The sequence below is a fragment of the Notothenia rossii genome (genome assembly GCF_949606895.1).
Source record: "Notothenia rossii genome assembly, chromosome: 7".
NCBI lineage: Eukaryota > Metazoa > Chordata > Actinopteri > Perciformes > Nototheniidae > Notothenia > Notothenia rossii.
In genome coordinates, this window is record NC_136905.1 from 31,326,610 (window position 1) to 31,346,232 (window position 19,623).

Below are 19,623 nucleotides of genomic sequence, written 5' to 3' on the forward strand. Positions count from 1 at the left end.
AACAAACACAGGCTTATGCAACTGACAACATCCAGACGATAATAACCTTTGATGGCAATCTCATTCGCAAAAATAATAGACAATTGTGTCTGAACAGGAACCCTCAGTGTTCTAAGAATGAAAAACAATTCCTCCTTCGCAGGTGGTGATTGAGAAGGTGCGCCGGAGAGATGAAAGATTAAGAAAGGGGAAAACAAAGAATGAAGAGGGGGAGTGGAGTGAGAGTGGTCGCTTACTCTCTGTGCTGGGTGCTTGTGTCGGAGCAGGAGGTGTAGAGGAGTTTCAGGACTGTGGCAGCTGTAGGTGATGGACTGTGAGGAGAGGGGGAGTCAACAGAGCTCTCCCCCCCCACACACGTCTCCGGGACCGACGCTGTGATGGAGTCGCTGTTCAGGAGCCAGAGCTGCAGGAGGGGCAGACGGGTCACTAAACACTCCAGATACACATGCCAGAGGGCAGAGGAATCGCACTCCACCACATGAACTGTGTGCACAGCGGCTCAGTGTCTTATACACATGATCTTATATATTTTACTTTTTTTAAAAGAACAGTTTTCGTGACGAGCCTCTCACACGATATTCTTCAGCATGTTTTGGTGCAAATATGCTAAATGTTGCATCTTTCCTCAGCTGTTAACATTTAATAATGTATAGCACCTTTCATTCAAGATATACAGCTTAAAGTGCACAGACTATAACACCACTTGCTGTTAAATACCAACCAACTATGTGCAATATGTGCTATATGTGCAATATCAGGGTATATGCAGGAATTCTGAAGTCAAATGTAATTCCTTTCAAGACCTTTTTTTAGACCCTTTCCATACATTTTAAGACCTCATCGACACTTGGAGTTTTAACCGGTTGCATTGGCGACACACTCTACCTCCCATTGACTATATACAGTATTGATTGTCCTTCCTCCTTATCTTCCAAACATTTGGACGCAAACTTGCATTTCCCCATAACGATGTTGTTTAACAACCGGCCTAAACTGACCTTCGCGCGCCATCAAGCAGTGAGCGTGCGACGTCCTGTTCAGATGACGTCAAATCCAACGGGATGCCATAAATAAACTACACAGAATCACACTACACACCTACGCAATGATTACATTCAGACAGACTGTAGAATACAACCTCTACAAAAAAAAAAACAAGCTACAAAATGTAATACCTTGGAAAATGCCGTTTAATACTTTTTAATAGCCTTCATTTTCGCTAAATTTATTTATCAACTTTTAATACTTTTTAAGACCCCGCAGACACCCTGAATATATATATATATACATTTAAAGGTGTTAAAGGTCATTTAAATCACTAGGAAATGTAAGCACATAAAAAGGTAATTTACATCATTAATTAAAGTTATTTAAAGATAAGGTCATTTAATCACATAAACATACATTTACGGCGATTAAAGGTCATTTAAATCACTAATAAAAAGTTATTTTAAGGCATAAAGCGTCATTTGAAATCACTAATAAAGACATCTAAAAAGCATAAAGGTCATTTAAGATGCTAATAAAAAGACATCTTAAGGCATGAAAGGTCCTTTGAAGCTTGAAATTGTGTCGTTTCACATTTTAAAAACAGAACCTGCCTCAAGGGCACATGAAAGAAGAAGTAATAACAGTGTTCATAATTCATTTGATTTTGAATTGTTGCATTGATCTTTTACTTCAAAAGACCTAGGGTCATAACTGTTGGTAATATGAATGTTCTGATTTAAATAAAACAATGTAAAAGTTATATTTGTATTTTCCTAAGGTCATACAGTTAAAAGTGTGATGGACAATTAAGACAAATATTTGTGGAAAACCACAAATACTACCATTATTATTTTGAATAGTGGTGGAATAAAACCTCCAAACTCCCAGTGAAAGATGCAGTCACTGTTGAGCCACTTGTAATAATCCGTTCACTGATTTGAACTCAATCAGCTTGTCATTATGCTTGAAGAACCAGTCATAACGCTTCCCCATTAATCAGAAAGATGTAGTGGTCTATTTTGAATCCAAACTCATGTGCTTCTCTGATTATGCCTTGATTATTGTTCTTACCAATAAGAAGGTTTTTCCATCAGGAGTCTGGACGGAGAAGTGGAAGGTGCTCATCGAGGAGGACAGCCCCAACAGCCGGGCTGCGATGGTCTTCTCCAGGAACAGCGACCTGTCAGAGAGAGACCGTGCTCCTTCAGTTACATATTGAGTCTTTAAAGAGCAAAATAAATACACCTACTTGATCAGACAATCACAATCAAACCCAATGGAGATTTTGACAAGTTAATAAAGCATGATCGCATGGTGTTTTTCTTATTCATAAAATGACTAAAGGTTATGGTAAAACTTGTTACATATTATGGTGATTTTTTTTAAATGGTACCATTAGTCAAATAATGCAATAAAGCTCACGAATGGTAGCTTCAAAAAAGGACTAAAAGGTTTTCAATAGTGAACAAAACAAATGTTGCTTAGGTGAATCTATAAACTATTCTAAATTGGCCTGTGGGATATTTAACTTAATGTTTGATAAAGTTTTAAATGATGCTGGACAAAGCACTCATATTTGAATAAGGCAGCAACCCTGAATAAATAACTTCCAAGATTAACATTATAATGTTTAAATAAATTAAATAGATATTCTGAGCAGGGTTTCCGCTAGGATTTTTTCTCGCCGGTCAAATGTCCGGACAGAATTGATTTGAAATTTGAAACTTACCGGTCATGTTTCAATAATAATAATAAGAATTGTGTAGCAGAGTTTCCGTTAGCAGGTAATTACCGGACTATGACCGGATATGCTGATGTTTAAAACTCAGTTAAGGGGCTCATTTTTATATTGCTTCAGTTTAGAATTGTAACAGATTGAAAAATTCAGATTCACTCTTCAATAAATGATTCCACAAACAACAAAATTATTACATTATATTAACGGAAACCCTGATTAACCCTGAGAGAATAAAGTAATTAGGGCTGTCAGTCGATTAAAATATTTAATCGCTATTAATCGCATGATTGTCCATAGTTAATCGCGATTAATCGCACATTTTTTATCTGTTCTAAATGTACCTTAGAGGAATATTTTTCAAGCTTTTAATACTCTTATCAACATATGAGTGGACAAATATGCTTTATGCAAATGTTTATTATCATTTGAACAATGACAAATATTCTCATGAATATTAAACACAACAACCTCTGAACATTACAAATATTTGCCACAATTCATGTGTGTGTGTGTGTGTGTGTGTGTTTTGGATCGTTGGAGCTATGTGCAACTCAAGGCATATGCTCGAACGGGAGCTGTCTGGACGCTGCAATCATGTTGCGCGCACTATCCGTGCTGAGTGTGCTGACTTTTCCCACAATGCCCCACTGTCTGGCTACCTGCATAAAGTGAAGTGCTCGGCGCAGTTGTCGGCGAAATGTCACTCCTCTGTTTTCATTTAAACAGCTCCTTATATCCGTTAGCGCAGCTAGCTAGCACCAGATACTAACAACAACAACAATACACGTAAGGTCTCTCTCTCGCGACACACATACACACACCCTCCCGGTCCTCCCGATGGCCAGTCGGTGACTGCCGGTGAGCGTGGGAGTGTGGTCTGCCGCAAGCGGACGGCAGAAGCGGGGCTGTCAGCATCAGCTTGTAGATGGTATTTTAAACTCGATGCGCTCTGAAACTACGGGGCGGCCGAGGAAAAAAAATACACATATGTTAATCGCGTTAAAATAATTAGTGCCGTTAATTATTTTTTTGCGTTAACGCGTTATTAACGCGTTAACTTGACAGCCCTAAAAGTAATACATTTGAAAGAAAACATATTTTGAAACTCAATATGCCTCGATTGGACTCCTTTGTTTACTTCCATAACATAATGATATCACCATGTAACACTTGCGCTTCTATTGGCTAGCGCTCCAACATATCTTATGTAAAAGGCAGGAAATCACAACAGAGCCAGCCAGTAACCAATCAGAGCAGACTGGGCTCTGGTTTCAGACAGAGGGTGAAAAGAGGTGCTGCAGCACAGGCAGTATGAGAAAGATAAAGAGCTTTTTGAACATTAAAGGTCCCATGTCATGCTTTTCCGCTTATTAACCGTCCCCTTGTTTGTTATGTAGCTTTGTATGCATGTAAACGGTCTGCAGAGTCACAAACCCTCAAAGTACACCCTGTAGCGAGTAAAACTAACACAGAAAAGACCTGTCTATGCTGCCCCAGAACGCCTCCTTGGGGGATTTCTCATTTTCCATTGTTTACTTCTTGGGTATAGTGACATAACGTCACGTCCGTGGAGCCGTTACGTTTGGACCAATCCGCGGACTTCCTCACACACACACACATACTCGGCGGGACGTTACGAGGCTCGCTGCTGCGAGGAGCGGGACAGTGTGAGCTGGCTCACTGGTGTGGGGTCGGCGAGACAGCGAGAAACTCAGCCTGAGCACACACACAAACTCCCAGTCAGGCTGCGTGTGTGTGTTTCGGGCTGGGTTTCGCTGTGTCTTGCTGTCTCGCAGACGGCCACTGCGCTCATAGGGAGGGGGGGGGCAGGAGCTCCAACAAGCCGTTTAGGACAGAGTGAATACACATACTATACAGAGATGCTGTATGAGAAACCAATGTGAGTTTGGAACACTGCACAATATAAATCTATTCTAGTAGACCTCAACAATGCAATTATGATCAGTGGAAATGGCCATGACATGGGGCCTTTAAAGCATGGAGACTTTAAGGGGCACAAAATACAAATATGAACCTTTAACAGACTGTTTCCTAAATGTCATTACTAGGAGTTTGGATACAAACCTGTTAAGTGAAGTTTCTGGCTCTCTGTCTCCTTCTGCTCGCTCCACCACCACCTGTGTGATGTACAGTTTCACCGTCCCTATAAGATACAATAGAAAAAAGCTCATTACACAGTTACAAGTTGTGATGATATAGATGTATAGGAGGTATATACCTGGTGCTACAGCCTCTCCCAGCACTGATGAGCAGCTCTTGCAGGAAACCAGTGCCACTCGGCGGCAGGACTTCTATAGAAGTAAAGAAAGTGACAATCATTCACCAGAATCTACACCCATCTTTAACTCGATTGTTTGAAGATCAATAGACTCTTTAGCCAGAATGGAAGGCAGGAAAGTAAGAGAGACAGTTCTGGTGTGCAGATTATCATTTGTTCTCCAGCTCTTTCTATCTGCTTCTCGTTCTTTTGAGCTCACTTTCAGTCATGCAGAGCGCATCACTCGTGCATCACTCGTGCATCACTCGTGCATCACTCGTGCAGAGAATGACTATTAAAAGAGAAGGGAGATCAATCCTGTGTCTGCAGAGTGCTACACTTTAACTGAAGCAGCCGTCTGAGGAAAGTGTCTATACTGTTGATATGAACGTGAATCAAATTTGCCCAGCTAGAGATGATTATATTTGAAATTATTTAATTTGGATAATCTGGTGGCTGCTTTTTGCAGATGATGTGTTTCTGATGGCTTCATTGGTCTGCGACCTTCAGCACTCACTGGATCGGTTCGCAACCGAGTGTGAAGCGGCTGGGATGAGGATCAGCACCTCCAAATCTGAGGCCATGGTTCTCAGCAGGAAACCGATGGACTGTCCACTCCAAGTAGGGAATGAGTCCTTACCCCAAGTGAAGGAGTTCAAGTATCTCTGGGTCTTGTTCTCGAGTGAGGGAACAATGGAGCCTGAGATGGGTCGGAGAATCGGAGCAGCGGGAGCGGTACTGCAGTCGCTTTACCGCACCGTTGTGACGAAAAGGGAGCTGAGCCAGAAGGCAAAGCTCTCTGTCTACCGCGCCATTTTCTTTCCTACCCTCACCTATGGTCATGAAGGATGGGTCATGACCGAAAGAACGAGATCGCGGATACAAGCGGCCGAGATGGGTTTTCTCCGCAGGGTGGCTGGTGTCTCCCTTAGGGATAAGGTGAGAAGTTCGGTCATCCGGGAGGGACTCGGAGTTGAAACGCTCCTCCTTCGCGTCGAAAGGAGCCGGTTGAGGTGGTTCAGGCACCTAGTTAGGATGCCACCTGGGCGCCTCCCTAGGGAGGTGTTCCAGGCACGTCCAGCTGGGAAGAGACCGAGAGGTAGACCTAGGACCAGGTGGAGGGATTATGTCTCTTCGCTGGCCTGGGAGCGCCTTGGGATCCCCCAGAGCTGGTTGATGTGGCCAGGCAAAAGAAAGTTTGGGGCTCTCTGCTGGAACTGCTACCTCCGCGACCCGACCACGGATAAGCGGGAGAAGAGGGATGGATGGATGGTGGCTAAGAATTCTGTTATCCAGACGTACTTGATATATATATACTTTTTTGTTTTAATAGTAAGTAGGTAAAGTAATGCGTTTGACCTTTTTCCGTATATTTTATATTGTGTATTCTATTCTACTATTGATATGTATACTCTTTATTTTTACATTATTTTAACTCATGTGCAATGCCGTGTAAAGATTTTTTAAATAATATTTTATGATGTTTTTAAAACAGTGATATTTAGATTTCGAACTTTTTTAGAACTAAATCCCTCTTAAAAACACATTAATGTATGACTACACCATTTTAAACCAAAGCAAATTCCTCGAATGGGAAAACCTGCTAAGCAATAACCCTGATTTGATTGTGACATGCTGCTCCAACAAAACCATTTTGTACAATCAGGCGGGATTAAATATATCTTATCTAATCATCTCACATAAACACCTTGAATAAAATGTGTTTTTCTAGGAATTTGAAACTTTTGGAAACCTTTGAATCTTGCCCATCCTCTGAGTCAACAGGTGCCTCTTCCACAGTGAGGGTGTGTTCACAGCTGCTGTCTCTGGCGAGGAGGAGGAAGGTGTCTCCCAGCAGACAGTCCTCGGCTCGGGGCAGCAGCTTCTTAGCGAAGGGGTCGGGGTGGCAGCACCAGTCATCCACGATGGAGTTCCAGTTGCCGTTAGGGAGAGGAAGAACTCGCTTGAACACTCTGAAGAAGAGGGGGAAACAAATAAAACAATTACTTTCCATCTTTATCAAGGGATGTTTGGAAATGACATCAATTAGCTGTTTCTGTTGTGAGAGCTTATATTACTTAATAAGCAAAGAGTTCCCTAATGGCCGGAGATGATTAAAAACAAAAGAAGAAAACCTGAGGAAAGTATCCAAACTACACCAGAGACATACTCACAATGTCTTATAATGGGATTATTTTGTTAGGATATTTTTTTAATCTCCCAATTATATAATACAATTATTGCAAGCAGCTGTTGTTTTGCATCTCAACAGTGAGGCAGAACCAGCTGTAAACATGGAGCAAGGGCCGTCTTAAATGAGCAATTCAGCATCACTGTCTCGAGAGAAACGAATACACCACTGTAGGGCGACTGTGGCTGTGAGGGAGTGTGGTCGTCTTTCAACCAGAAGGTTGTGGGTTCGATCCCAGCCCATGCAGTCAACATGTCGATGTATCCTTGGGCAAGATACTTAACCCTGAGTTGCTCCCGATGGCATGGCCAACGGTGTGTGAATGTTAGGTCCTAGAATAAGGTACACTGCTCTGTATGAATGGGTGTGAATGGGTGAATGACATGTAGTATGTAAAGCGCTTTGAGGGGTCTTAAAGACTGGATAAAGCGCTATATAAGTACAGTCCATTTACCATTTACCACTGCATGTGTTGTAATATACACAAGTTTACATGTTTGTTGTTGTTTTCTACTGTACAATATGCAAACGTTTACTCCGGGTTCTTTGTTTTTATATAATATGTTGTATTTATCCTTTTATTGCACATTTAACTTTTTATGTTTATATGAATATATTATTTGTATTTTATTCTAAAATGGAGCAGCTGTTATAAAAACCCAATTTCCACATAGGATAAATCAAGTATTCTGATTAAATATAAAATTACCATATTATTATCACCTAACAAAGTTGCGATTACTAACATAGTGGCACACACAGTCACATTTGAATTTTAAAGCATTTTTTGAAGACTTGTTTTTGCCCACCTCATGAGTTTAGGTCCAAGATGTAGTCTCTGTTTTGGTGTTCATTCCCTGAAGGAAGAACCTGGCTTCATAGCTGCTAAATGCAGGTAGTGAACACATGGTTGAAAGAACTACAGCTTTTGTTTGAAATTAAAACGGCTGCTCTGTGCGACTGTAACAAAGTCGATGAGAGCTGTGAGACTGAACCAAAACATTGAAGCCTAAACCCAAAACAATGAGCTACTAGACCCTAATGAGAAACCAATCAGAAAGCAGCTGTATGAAGCGGCGTAAGCTAGCAGGAGAGGAGGAGAGGTAACCAAGGCTCTGCGCCAAACCTCGCGGTGAGCAAAGAGCCTCACTACTAGCCACTTTGCTTAACAGTGGTGGGAGCGTCTTTGTAGGCCCTCTACCCCCCATTATAAAGCTAAATTAAGATGCCAAATAACCTATATTTAAAAAAGATGAGAAGTGCTGCTACTGTATGATAGGATACTTTGTTTTAATCATTCCAGTACAGCACTTGGTATGCATTGTTTTAGGCTATACTGAGAAACCTTTTAGAGGGTACTTAGATGGTTGCAGTGAATATCTGTTAGCAGGAAACTAATGGAGCCTTATTCCTCTTAAATTGTACTGTTAAAAGGTCCCCTATTTTACTGTTATTATAGGTCTCAGATATATACAAAGCATGTCTCTGAAGTGTTTGGCTGAAATACCAAACAGATAGCATGCCATATGTTTCAGCTCAGTTTGTATACAGATGGATCAGGACAAAAAGTGAGAGAATCATTTCGTTCCTGAAACTTTCCGAATCTCTCAGAGGGGACAAATGTTTCTGTATAAAAGACATGACAAATTGGATGTTGCATAATAGGTGACCTTTAAGAGAAAACATGAGAGAAACCTAATCTAAATCTGCTCTGAGTCCGACTCGATCATAAAGAGGAGGCGTTTGGCCTTATTGCTTATTTCACATTAAAGCTATATTTTTCTTGTCTTGGTAGAAGTGCTCTTATTACTCCTATTCTGGTCTCTAACCCAAACATAATAAACATTCTAATTAAATTGTGGGTAAGAACAAAATAAGAGGAAATGGGTTCTTAAATTGCTTCCTTCATGAGACCAAATGTAAGAATGGATCATGAGGCATCATATTGTTAAAATGATTCATATATCCCACTGCAGGCACTGCTACTGACATTTATACTTTGCCAGGGCCTTGTTGAAAGCAACAAGACAAAAACTTTTTAGTGGGTTATTGCTGGGAAACATTACCAGGGGCAGAGGGTCTCTTTAATACCTATTGCAATTTCCAGCATGTTACATTGCTGACCAGAGAGAGCTACAAGCGGAGAGCTATAACAACAATACCACTGACCGGCTGAACCGCCTCAAGGTAAGAAACGCAATTGTTTTTTAACGAGTAGGCGCCCTTTACGTCCCACTGACTCCACGACTCTAACCCAGTCAGGATGAGGGCTCCCCTCAGGCATCATCCATCATTTTTTCTCCTCTTCCTATGGGGGGGGGGTTAAATAAAAACCCATTTCCGCTGATGCTTGTCCGTGTGCTCCTCACCTGTCCTCCAGCAGCCTGGTCATGCAGCCCTGGCAGTGGAAGCAATAAGTCTCTTTGGCCCGGAGTGTCTCCATCACGTTGTCAGAAGCCTCTAAAGGGGACAAACACAAACAAATAAATGAGTTGTGAAAGGGCGGTACAAGAGAGCAGAGAATCGATTCCATTCTGGGTGGTTAGGATCGAAAGCGGGCAATCCGTTTGATGTAGGGAATGGGAATGTGACGACGTAATCAACGAAAAATCATCCATCTTTGGAGGATACAAGTGAATGCATCCTAATCATCTTACCCTGTACGGCTGGAGAGGAAGCGTAACTTTTAACCTTTTTTCTCCACTTTAGCTTTGATTGTTTTCAAACCTTAACAAGTTAAAACAGCATCTTACATGTACATGCCCAAAAAAGGAAACGCAATAATACATGATAAGTGGATGTTTTTTTAGCACTCAGTTCGCATAATATTAGCTATCTTACCTCTGTCCGGATGACTATGAATAGACTTAAAGGTCCTGTATCCCCCCCGTTTGTTAGCTTGATGTGAGCCTTTTTTATTTAAATTGCAGACAGGCGTAGACATCCATCTTGATGCACAAACATCAGTTACAGTGAACAGCACGTTCTTCTCTTAAACCAGGGATCTGCAACCTTTTTGACAAAAAGAGCCATTTTGCTCCTTTTTCCAAAACATTTTTTTGTCTGGAGCCGCAAAACATATTTCATAGCTTGATAGCTAATAAAGTTGTAATTATTGTTATGTCAGACAAAAACTACAGTTTTTTTGCATTTATTAGGCTATTTATTACATTATATAAAACTGTTAACCTCTAATAAGAAACAAAGAACTCCTATAAGGAGAATTAAAAATAATACACAGGCCTACTTTAAAATAAATTAAACACAGCACTTGGGGAGTGCTCTGCACATTTGAAGGAAAAAAAAATATTATTAAAATGGGCGCACTTTGAAATAAACAAAACATATAGCTGCATCCTAAAAAGAGTTAAAGGTAGGGTAGGTAAGAATGGAGAAACCAGCTTGAGTGCGCTAGAATTTGAAAATACACAACCGGAAAAAATCTGCCTCTTCCTTCAGACTTCCTTACAGAGTACCTCCTCCAACACACACGAACACCTACATGACCAATGAGGGCACGAGATAAGTTTGTGCACAGATGGAAGGCTGACAGGCAGATAGGCCATCCAGTTACTTTAGCCGGGCCGGCTCAAATGATTGGTCGTGCTTTTTACAGTACTACGGCTTCCAGAGATACATTTTTGTATGTATTTATTGTCAACGCATTTAATATATTCATTGCTATCGGGACGTTAAGAGCATTCCATGGAATATAACAAAAAGTGTTTTCTGAAATAAATTACATACCCCATTGAATTATGACTGAAGATTGTCAGCTGTCTTCCTCTCCCTTGTTGTTCCTCGATACGTAAAGGCTGCAGCACCTTTGACAACTTCTCTCCACATATCAAACATACCGGTAAACCAGCATCGTTTGCTGTGAAAGCATATAACTCTGTCCACACAGAATTAAATCCTGTGTTCCTCCGGTACTTTTCTTTGATTTATCTATAGTTCGCTCATCGAGCCGGGGGTCAGGTTATTCACCTCCAAGGAAAGGCGCTAGCGCTGGACCGTAGCAGGATGTGACGCATATTTTAGTTGATCTAATTAAAACCGTTTTGTTTTTTATTTATGTGTCACAGTATCACCTCAAAATACGAAACATTTTCAACCAAGCAACAAAATATAAATAGTCCTACAAATACTTTTATTTTATTTCCTTCTTATTTTTGTCTAAGCTCAAGGGAGCCAGAGCAGAGGGCTTAAAAGGCCGCATGCGGCCCGTGGGCCGCGGGTTGCCGACCCCTGTCTTAAACGGACAGATGTCATTCATTTACTTTAATGTTACCATTGTTATATTTCGTGCTTACTTTATTCATTTTGGATGGAAGACCACTGACAGATGACTGGAGACAGCTGATACCCCTGCTATTCTCCACAGATGCCGCAGCGCCCCAGAATGCACTGCGGTACCCATTCCCTATTGACAGATTTGTCATTGACAGGCTTAGCTGTAACTGTTTCTTGCACCGGGACACAGAAGAAGCTGACGTTTGGGGATATTATGCAACGACTCAAGGGACACTTTTCAAGATCAAACCAAAACTTAAAAGAAAATATTCTCATAATTCTGGTGATCAGTCGCCTGTGTGCCATTACATTGGGGACCCGTAGAGCAGAATGTACACCTTCATTCTCTCATATGACCAAGTGACTCATCTCCAATTAATTCCGAAAAGAGCTTTAAATAGCTACTAAAAGAGCTGGCACAGAGCAGTCGAACAGAGCCTGGGGAGGAGACACATGACTGGGTGTGATTCCTGGACGTTACCTTCCTCCGTGCTCGGCTTGACATTGATGCGCAGCCTGAAATGCAGCTCCTCTCCGCAGGACTCTCCCGCGGGTGTTGGGAAGCAGGATCCTGGCTCGAAGGTGACGCCTGCAGGCAGAGTGAGGCTCAGCTCGCCTCTGGGAGTGAACACGAGGAGAGAAGAATATTCACCCGACACCACCACGTCTGCAGGACTTCTGGCCACATCTTTCCTGGAGAGCAGATGGGAGAAGATGCTTTAAAGATCCCCAATTATATCGTTTTTCATCAATATATTATAGGTCTCAGATATATACAAACATGTCTCTGAAGTGTTTTTCTCCAAACAACAAACAGATCATTGTAGTATCCCATAATCCCCTCTGTTTCAAAAGTGCTGATTCTCTGTCTGTTACTTTAAAGGAAAAATAAGGAGCCCCTCCCCACGCCCCTCTGCGAGATGATTGGTTAAAAAGAACACAATGGTGCTCTAGGAGGAGATTCAGGTGATAAGGTTGGGGGGGAGGGATTACCTTGGTTGGTGATTGGCTAATGGTTACACAAGCCAAAACATCGTTATGACATCATTAAGTGGCCAAAATCTGATCAGCTCATTTTCAGACAGGTTTTTATATAAATGGATCAGGACAAAAAGTGAGAGAATTTCCAGAATGTCTTTACACAGAGGGGACACATGTTGATGTAGAAAAGACATGAAAAAGTAGATTTTGCTTAATAGGTGACCTTTAAATACACAGGAATATACACAAGAAATAGACAAAAATTATAAATATTTTTTTTCCAGTCGTCATGACTCCACTCCGGAGGGATTCCCCGATCATTTATTACAGTTTCTCATCAAGGGGGGGTCTCCTGTCCCCGGTACACACACACTGCCTGAGGAAGGCTATGTGTATTTTTGTTGTTATTAAAACCTTTTCGGGCTACTTATTTATTTATTTTGGTGACGATCCGACCTCCATGCTGCTACTCTGGTTCAAACTGCATCCACCAAACAATATGATTTATCTCGACCTCCCCAAAATAACCTAAATCTGACACGGTGTGAGATGTTTTTTTTAAGCTGTTCTGTCGTCATTTCCTGCTATCTTCTCCATGCAGTCAGTCAAAAATGAATGAATGAAAGGGCGTTTCTTTGACTATTTATAGGCAAATATGGGCGTTACGTGAAGCCCGCAAAAGCCGCACCGCATTTCGAGTCAGTTATGATTTATAAAGGGAAACCGGCGTAGGAAGTCCCATACGCACTTTCCTCGCCAGTACGCAATGTTTGGTGAATCGGAAAGTGGCGGAAAATGTATGGACCTATTTTTCGGATTTCTACTACGTAAGCAACCTTCCCATGTCAATCCTACGCAAGGCGTTATACATGAGGCCCCTGGTCCTCTCCTCTCAAGGCTTTTGCGGGCTTCACGTAACGCCCATATTTGCCTATAAATAGTCAAAGAAACGCCCTTTCATTCATTCATTTTGACTGACTGCATGGAGAAGATAGCAGGAAATGACGACAGAACAGCTAAAAAAAAACATCTCACACCGTGTCAGATTTAGGTTATTTTGGGGAGGTCGAGATAAATCATATTGTTTGGTGGATGCAGTTTGAACCAGAGTAGCAGCATGGAGGTCGGATCATCACCAAAATAAATAAACAAGTGGTCCGAAAAAGGTTAATGACAACAAAAATACACATAGCCTTCCTCAGGCAGTGTGTGTGTACCGGGGACAGGAGACCCCCCCTTGATGAGAAACTGTAAGAAATGATCGGGGAATCCCTCCGGAGTGGAGTCATGACGACTGGATCTGAATTATGTTTTTGTATTTGGTGGTTTGTGTCCCAGCTGTCGATCAGCTGTGCGCAGCGTCTCCACTGCAGCCTGTGCATCTCAACCCCCCCACCCCCTCCGCAGCAACTCTATATCCACCAGTTAAAGGAAATACTACTAATGTGTTGTGTTATATTAGCTGTACAATTGACCACATATGGCGCTCTTAGTTTCCATACCTCCTGTGTTTTACGAGCGACTTATCACGTCTTGGCAAACGGCATAAAACATGATTAAACATGATATAAAACCATGCTCGTATCTACAACCTATAGAAATGCAAAACGGCGTCAGTTTAGACGTAATTCTGTCCTCCTGCTTCCCGCATCATTTATGAGAAAACATTTCATAACATTAACACAACATATTTGAGGTGGTTTTAAATAACATATCCGTATTTATTTATTTCTCCAAGTTATGTTTTTGTGTGCACTGAGGAGTCTCAAACAGGCGTTTGTTAAATCATTTTAAGATTAGCTTTAATCAATGTTTGAAAATGAATTCTTCATATATGATAAATGAGAGGTAACATTTTATTTATGGTATTATTTCCACATATTTCTCTCCATTCTTCCTTCTGCCAACGGTGTCGCAGTTTCTCGTCTCTCTCGTTTTTGTGCTTAGTGCGTACGCATGGGTTAGAGTTTGCGTGCAGGACCGCACGTTTTCCCGTCAAGTTAGTATTTTATAAATCGCAGACATTGCGTAGAAACTGCCGTACGCCATTTTTTGAGCGTATATCCCAAATGAGGCCCCTGAGCTGATTCTGCTGCTGTCACATCTCAATGACTCCACCTAGTGGTGTTATAGCACATCCTCTGTATGCAAGCAGAGGTGCTTTTTAATCAAAGAAAACAAATCACTCTGTCTGATCTTCGCAGCTCTATGTTACAGATTTAACGTATAGTGAATTCATTGATAATAATATAAAAACGCTGTTTTGACTTTGAAATCTCAAAGGAACCTCGATCTGAAAGTATCTAGTTACTATGGATGACAAAAACGCTTTGGAGTAAACAAATATAATATTTCCCCTCTTAATTCAGGAGTACATGTATGTAGCAGGCATACACAGTCTTGGACGAAGTACTCAGATCCTTCACTTAAATAAAAGTAAAATACTATGGTCTTAAAATACTCCACTACAGGTAACATGTGTGATTTCCGATTTTACTTAAGTAAAAGTAGAAAAAGTAATAGCAATACTCATTCAGCACAATGACCCGTTTCAGAAGTACGTTAATCATAATGGATCTTTTCATAGTATTATATTACTATGGTTATAATTATATCCTGTTTGTATACATGTAAGAGCATTTTAGTATCGTAGTTGGTCAATTTGGACCAAACTAAGATATATTAGTAGTACAGTGCATTATACCTTATCAGCATATCATTTGTTTGTATGTGTAGGCTACAAGTAACTATGAGTACTTTGTAAAGTAAATGAAGTGGAGTAAAAAGTACCAAATTCACCTCTGACATATCGTGGAGTAGAAGTACAAGGTAGCAATACATGGAAATACTTAAGTAAAGTATGTCAAAACAAGTACTTAGGTACAATTATTGAGTGAATGTACTTTCCACCACTGAGTACACATAGGCCTACCTCAATATTATAGGCTTACTTGAGAAACATTACGTTTTACAATTGATATGCTTTATGTTGCCAAAATCAGTTTTCACCGTGTAATTTTTACTTGTATTGATTATTTATGATAAATAAAAGGAAACCAATGTTAAGCCCTGTTAGTATTTCTAATGTTATCTGTTACTGAGAAAGTACAGCATCAGTTCACAATGCATGCGACATTAGCTAATGCTATTAGCTAGCCTAGCCTGCATTGTAAACATAACTTATGCACTAATGTAATATAACTGTAACTGGTTAGCTCACTAGCTTTAGCAACATTTACCCGACGATAAGCAGTCCACTCTGGAGCCTTTTCCTCAGCTCTAAGAAGACTCCTACTCCATGTGTTCTGGATGCCTTCTCAAAGTCTTCCATTCAGCCAGTCAATATTAAGAAATAATACAAAATAAACTATACGCTAATAAAAAACTTAGAGTAGGCGGGCTCTGGGTAGATTTTAGCATAGAGAGATACACACGTAAAATCACATGTATCTGATTCAAACAGCTAGTGGAACCAGAGGATGCTATCAGTCTGCAGCGTGACGACAACGCCGGTGTAAAGTACACCATAGTTAGGGGGAAAGCATCCGGTCAGACATTTCAAAATTAAAAAAAGGTACAACTATTTCTTCACATTTATTTGTTATTGATAGTTAATAATTGATAAACACAGATGGAAGAACTACACAGATCTTGTACTGAAGTAAAAGTAAAAATACCACAGTGTAAGAATACTTTGTTACAAGTAAAAATCCTGTATTCAAAATTGTACTCAGGTTAAAGTATTGGCATCAAAATATACTAAAAGTATCTCATTATTACTCATTATTCAGATTGGCCCATTTCACAATCATATATATGTTTTTATTACAATTATTGATGTGTTTGTCAAGTAGGTGGAATTAATTTTTAATTGAATGCTTTTATTGCTGGGTACTATGTGAATTAAAACAAGGTGTCACTAAAGTCTTAATTAAGCGTTGATCATATTGTTTATTATTAATCAACAATCTGAAAAATAACTAAAGGGACTACATACATTTGAAGTGTAATTTGATAGAAGAACAAAGTAACATAAAATGGAAATCAAAGAAAGCAAGACACACTACGCCTAACTAGTTAACAATGATCTTCACTTGTCAGTTGAGGAAATAAAAACAAATATTTCACATTCATAATATTTTTATGACATTCAAAATAACATTATGTTAGTTTAACTAGGTGAAATAGAAATATCCGTATGACTGTTTTCACATAACAGATCCTAACAAATGGTGAATTTACAGTTTGTTATCAGCCTCTGACTTATGCAAACAAACACTGTAACTTGTCCTTTGAAACATAGTTTATTAGAGAAATATTTCAGAGGTAACACGCTTTGACATATATATTATATTATTATATCATCATTTAATATAATATGTAGTCATTTGTCATTATATAACATTTGACCCCTTATTCCTGAACAAATAAAATCAAGTAAACTGAATATTGGTTAGAAAAAAATCACACTGCATGAAAACATACAATACAAATATTCACATTATCTAAGTAAAAATAAAAAAGCTGTGCATTTCAAGGCAGTGGTAGTTATTTGGAAGAAATGTGTAAGATTGTGCAAGGCATGTGCAAAAGTTCAAAGAATGACAATGTTATTAAACAGTTAATAACCTCACAACGTTAACTACATATTAATTTAACTTTAAAGGTTCCTTGTACTGAATCAAACATGTTAAATAGCCAGAAGCATTATCCATCCGTACATGAGAGTCAGATAAAAAAATACACATGTTGCCTTTAATTAAATGTTTTAATTTCACATAACTGTATTAGGTTAGTTGAAAGCAATAATATTACTTTAAATAAAAAAAATATTGGGTTCAACTTAATGTTATTGCTTTCAACTAACCTAATACAGTTATGTGAAATCTGTTGACATAATACATTTAATAAAAGTCAACCCTTTTTTCAGTGTAGATGTATGGGCCTATTCACCTTTTAAAGTTCCCAAAGCACACTGTCCTGCATCCTCGCAACTTCTCTGGTCTTGACTTTTCACGATGCATGCCGACTCCTCTCAGTTAAAGATACTATATCATACTGACCAATTACACCAGGAACACTTCCTTTGTTTCCCTCAGGTGGGAGAGAAGTGCATGTGCAATGTCTTCTCAGTCTACCGTGTCTTTCCCACTTTTCTTTGCCTTTCCGTTAGGCCGGTTGTACCCAGACGACCTGCCGGTCTTTGTTGGATCAGTGGTGTTTGGACACTGTTCCTGAAGCTGTGCTATGGGTCTTATGCCGGAGGTGGATCCTGCAGGAGGAACTATCACACCTGCTGGCCCAACCGGCCAAGGAGAGGGCTCAGTGTTCTCCACATCTCTGGGAACGGGAAAGGGTGAGGAAACCTTGTTGTATTTCATGGTTCCTCTATAACCGATCATAGGGAAGTCCTTGGATCCAGTAATGAGGCTGTGGCACAGACTGAGGACCGAGTCGCTCATGGAGTCGATGTTAAAGGCGCTCAGTTGACGGTTCCTCAAGTTTTTGACACCCAGCTGGAGGACCGGTCCTGGCATTGGCAGCTCAGTTAAATGAGAAGAAGAAAAAACGTTCAGCGTTAGTCCATTTTTGGTTCACAGTGCAGGTTGACACTTGCACTGTGCTACAGTGGAAAAACTAAGAAAAGTCTAGTAAAGTCTGTGTGCATAATAACTTCCATCAAAGCTGCAAAGACCGATAAAGACAACTTCAATGGATGGCCAGTTCATGCCTTTACTTGAAATGTTTCCCAGCCATTTTTTGTGTAAAAAGTGTCACAGCTGTCAGATTTATTTGTCTTTTTGTCTTTTCATTGTCATGTTGTACTGTTGGATTTGAGGACTTAATAGTGACATGTGATTAAAAAACCATTCAAATATCCGTCATAATGGCTGTTTGCCTCTCTTACAATGAAACGTTTAAACAATGTTTCACTTATTACCTGCAAAGAAGAACCTTTTAAATATTTCTCTGAGATATGAGCGCATCACAACTGTATCGGGGACTTTTGTGACTAAGAAGGTCTTATTTGATCAAATGTATTACATCAGTCAAATGTATGGCCTATATGCTGTCACTTTTGTAATTGAATTCTCATAATATGTGTGTTAACTTGAAAGAATGTAATGTTTGTAAAAGTTGTTGCTAAAGGCAATATGGTTTATCACCAATTCATTTATAAAAATGGTATATGCGGATTATAATAACATTAATCATATACATGAATGTTTTTACGTGTATAATCCTCGTTCACGCATTCCTTCAAAGGATTTATTATGAGTTTATTAGAGTAATGCCATTTGCAAAATCCTATAGGCAACTACACTATAACTCTCTAAGGACGAGGCCATCCCTATACAGTAAATTATCTACATATTACTACTGTGGCACCAATTTTCATGGCGGCCTGAATTCTGAACTTCTAGAATTGTCCGAAAAAGGCCCATGCAATCGCCATCAAAATTGAAGTATTTTTCTATCTTTACTCAACGACCCTAGTTCACAGACTCAATATTGATGTGTTTCTTAATCACTAATATACAGCATATGATCACTAAATTAATATTAACAAAAAAATCTAGCTGCTAACTTAATGTTTATTACATTAAATGAACTATTCTGACTTTACACTGAAACTACCTGTGGAAAAGTTTGATGGTGAATGAGGGAATATTTCCAGCCAAACCAAATCTAATAACTTGATTTAACAAACACATTAGGCCTATATCATACTGAATCAGGCTTAATTTAGTAACTTTAAAGAGAAATATAGCTTAAATGTCTACTGTATTTTTACCATGGCCATTGTCTAGCAAAATGGTATGTCAATTAAGCAGGATTTCCTCTCGGTGTAAAGCAGCCATTTTTTGGACAGATTTCCAAAGTTTAGAGGCTGTTTTTTGAGCAGAATGTATCACTTTGTTTTCCTGGTCAGTGTTCAGGTTCAGAATGAAGGCATGTGGAATTAATATACTTGTATCTGCACAGCTCACTACGTCATTCCTCATCACCATGACTACCATGTAGTGTTCACATAGAATTGTATTTTGTTTCATATAAGTATAAGGACAGTAATTACAATTTAAAAATGTCAACTTTTATTTTGAAAGAAAAGTTCCACTATTTCCGAGTTTGACGGGAAATGTCACAGGT

General features: G+C 39.7%; 1 protein-coding gene across 1 annotated transcript in view; it reads right to left on the reverse strand.

Annotated features, from left to right (window-relative positions):
- ube3d (ubiquitin protein ligase E3D) overlaps nucleotides 1-15,978 on the reverse strand; it is a 34,364-nt gene extending 18,386 nt beyond the window's left edge. Inside the window, exons 1-8 of the mRNA XM_079691380.1 lie at nucleotides 15,711-15,978; nucleotides 11,972-12,183; nucleotides 9,567-9,657; nucleotides 6,760-6,979; nucleotides 4,968-5,040; nucleotides 4,814-4,892; nucleotides 2,062-2,170; nucleotides 237-403 (exon numbers count right to left, since the gene is read on the reverse strand). Of these exons, the coding sequence (XP_079547506.1) occupies nucleotides 237-403; nucleotides 2,062-2,170; nucleotides 4,814-4,892; nucleotides 4,968-5,040; nucleotides 6,760-6,979; nucleotides 9,567-9,657; nucleotides 11,972-12,183; nucleotides 15,711-15,802 (1,043 nt within the window). The 5' untranslated portion in view covers nucleotides 15,803-15,978. The remainder of the gene's footprint in view (nucleotides 1-236; nucleotides 404-2,061; nucleotides 2,171-4,813; nucleotides 4,893-4,967; nucleotides 5,041-6,759; nucleotides 6,980-9,566; nucleotides 9,658-11,971; nucleotides 12,184-15,710) is intronic.
- Between the last annotated feature and the right edge of the window lie 3,645 nt (nucleotides 15,979-19,623).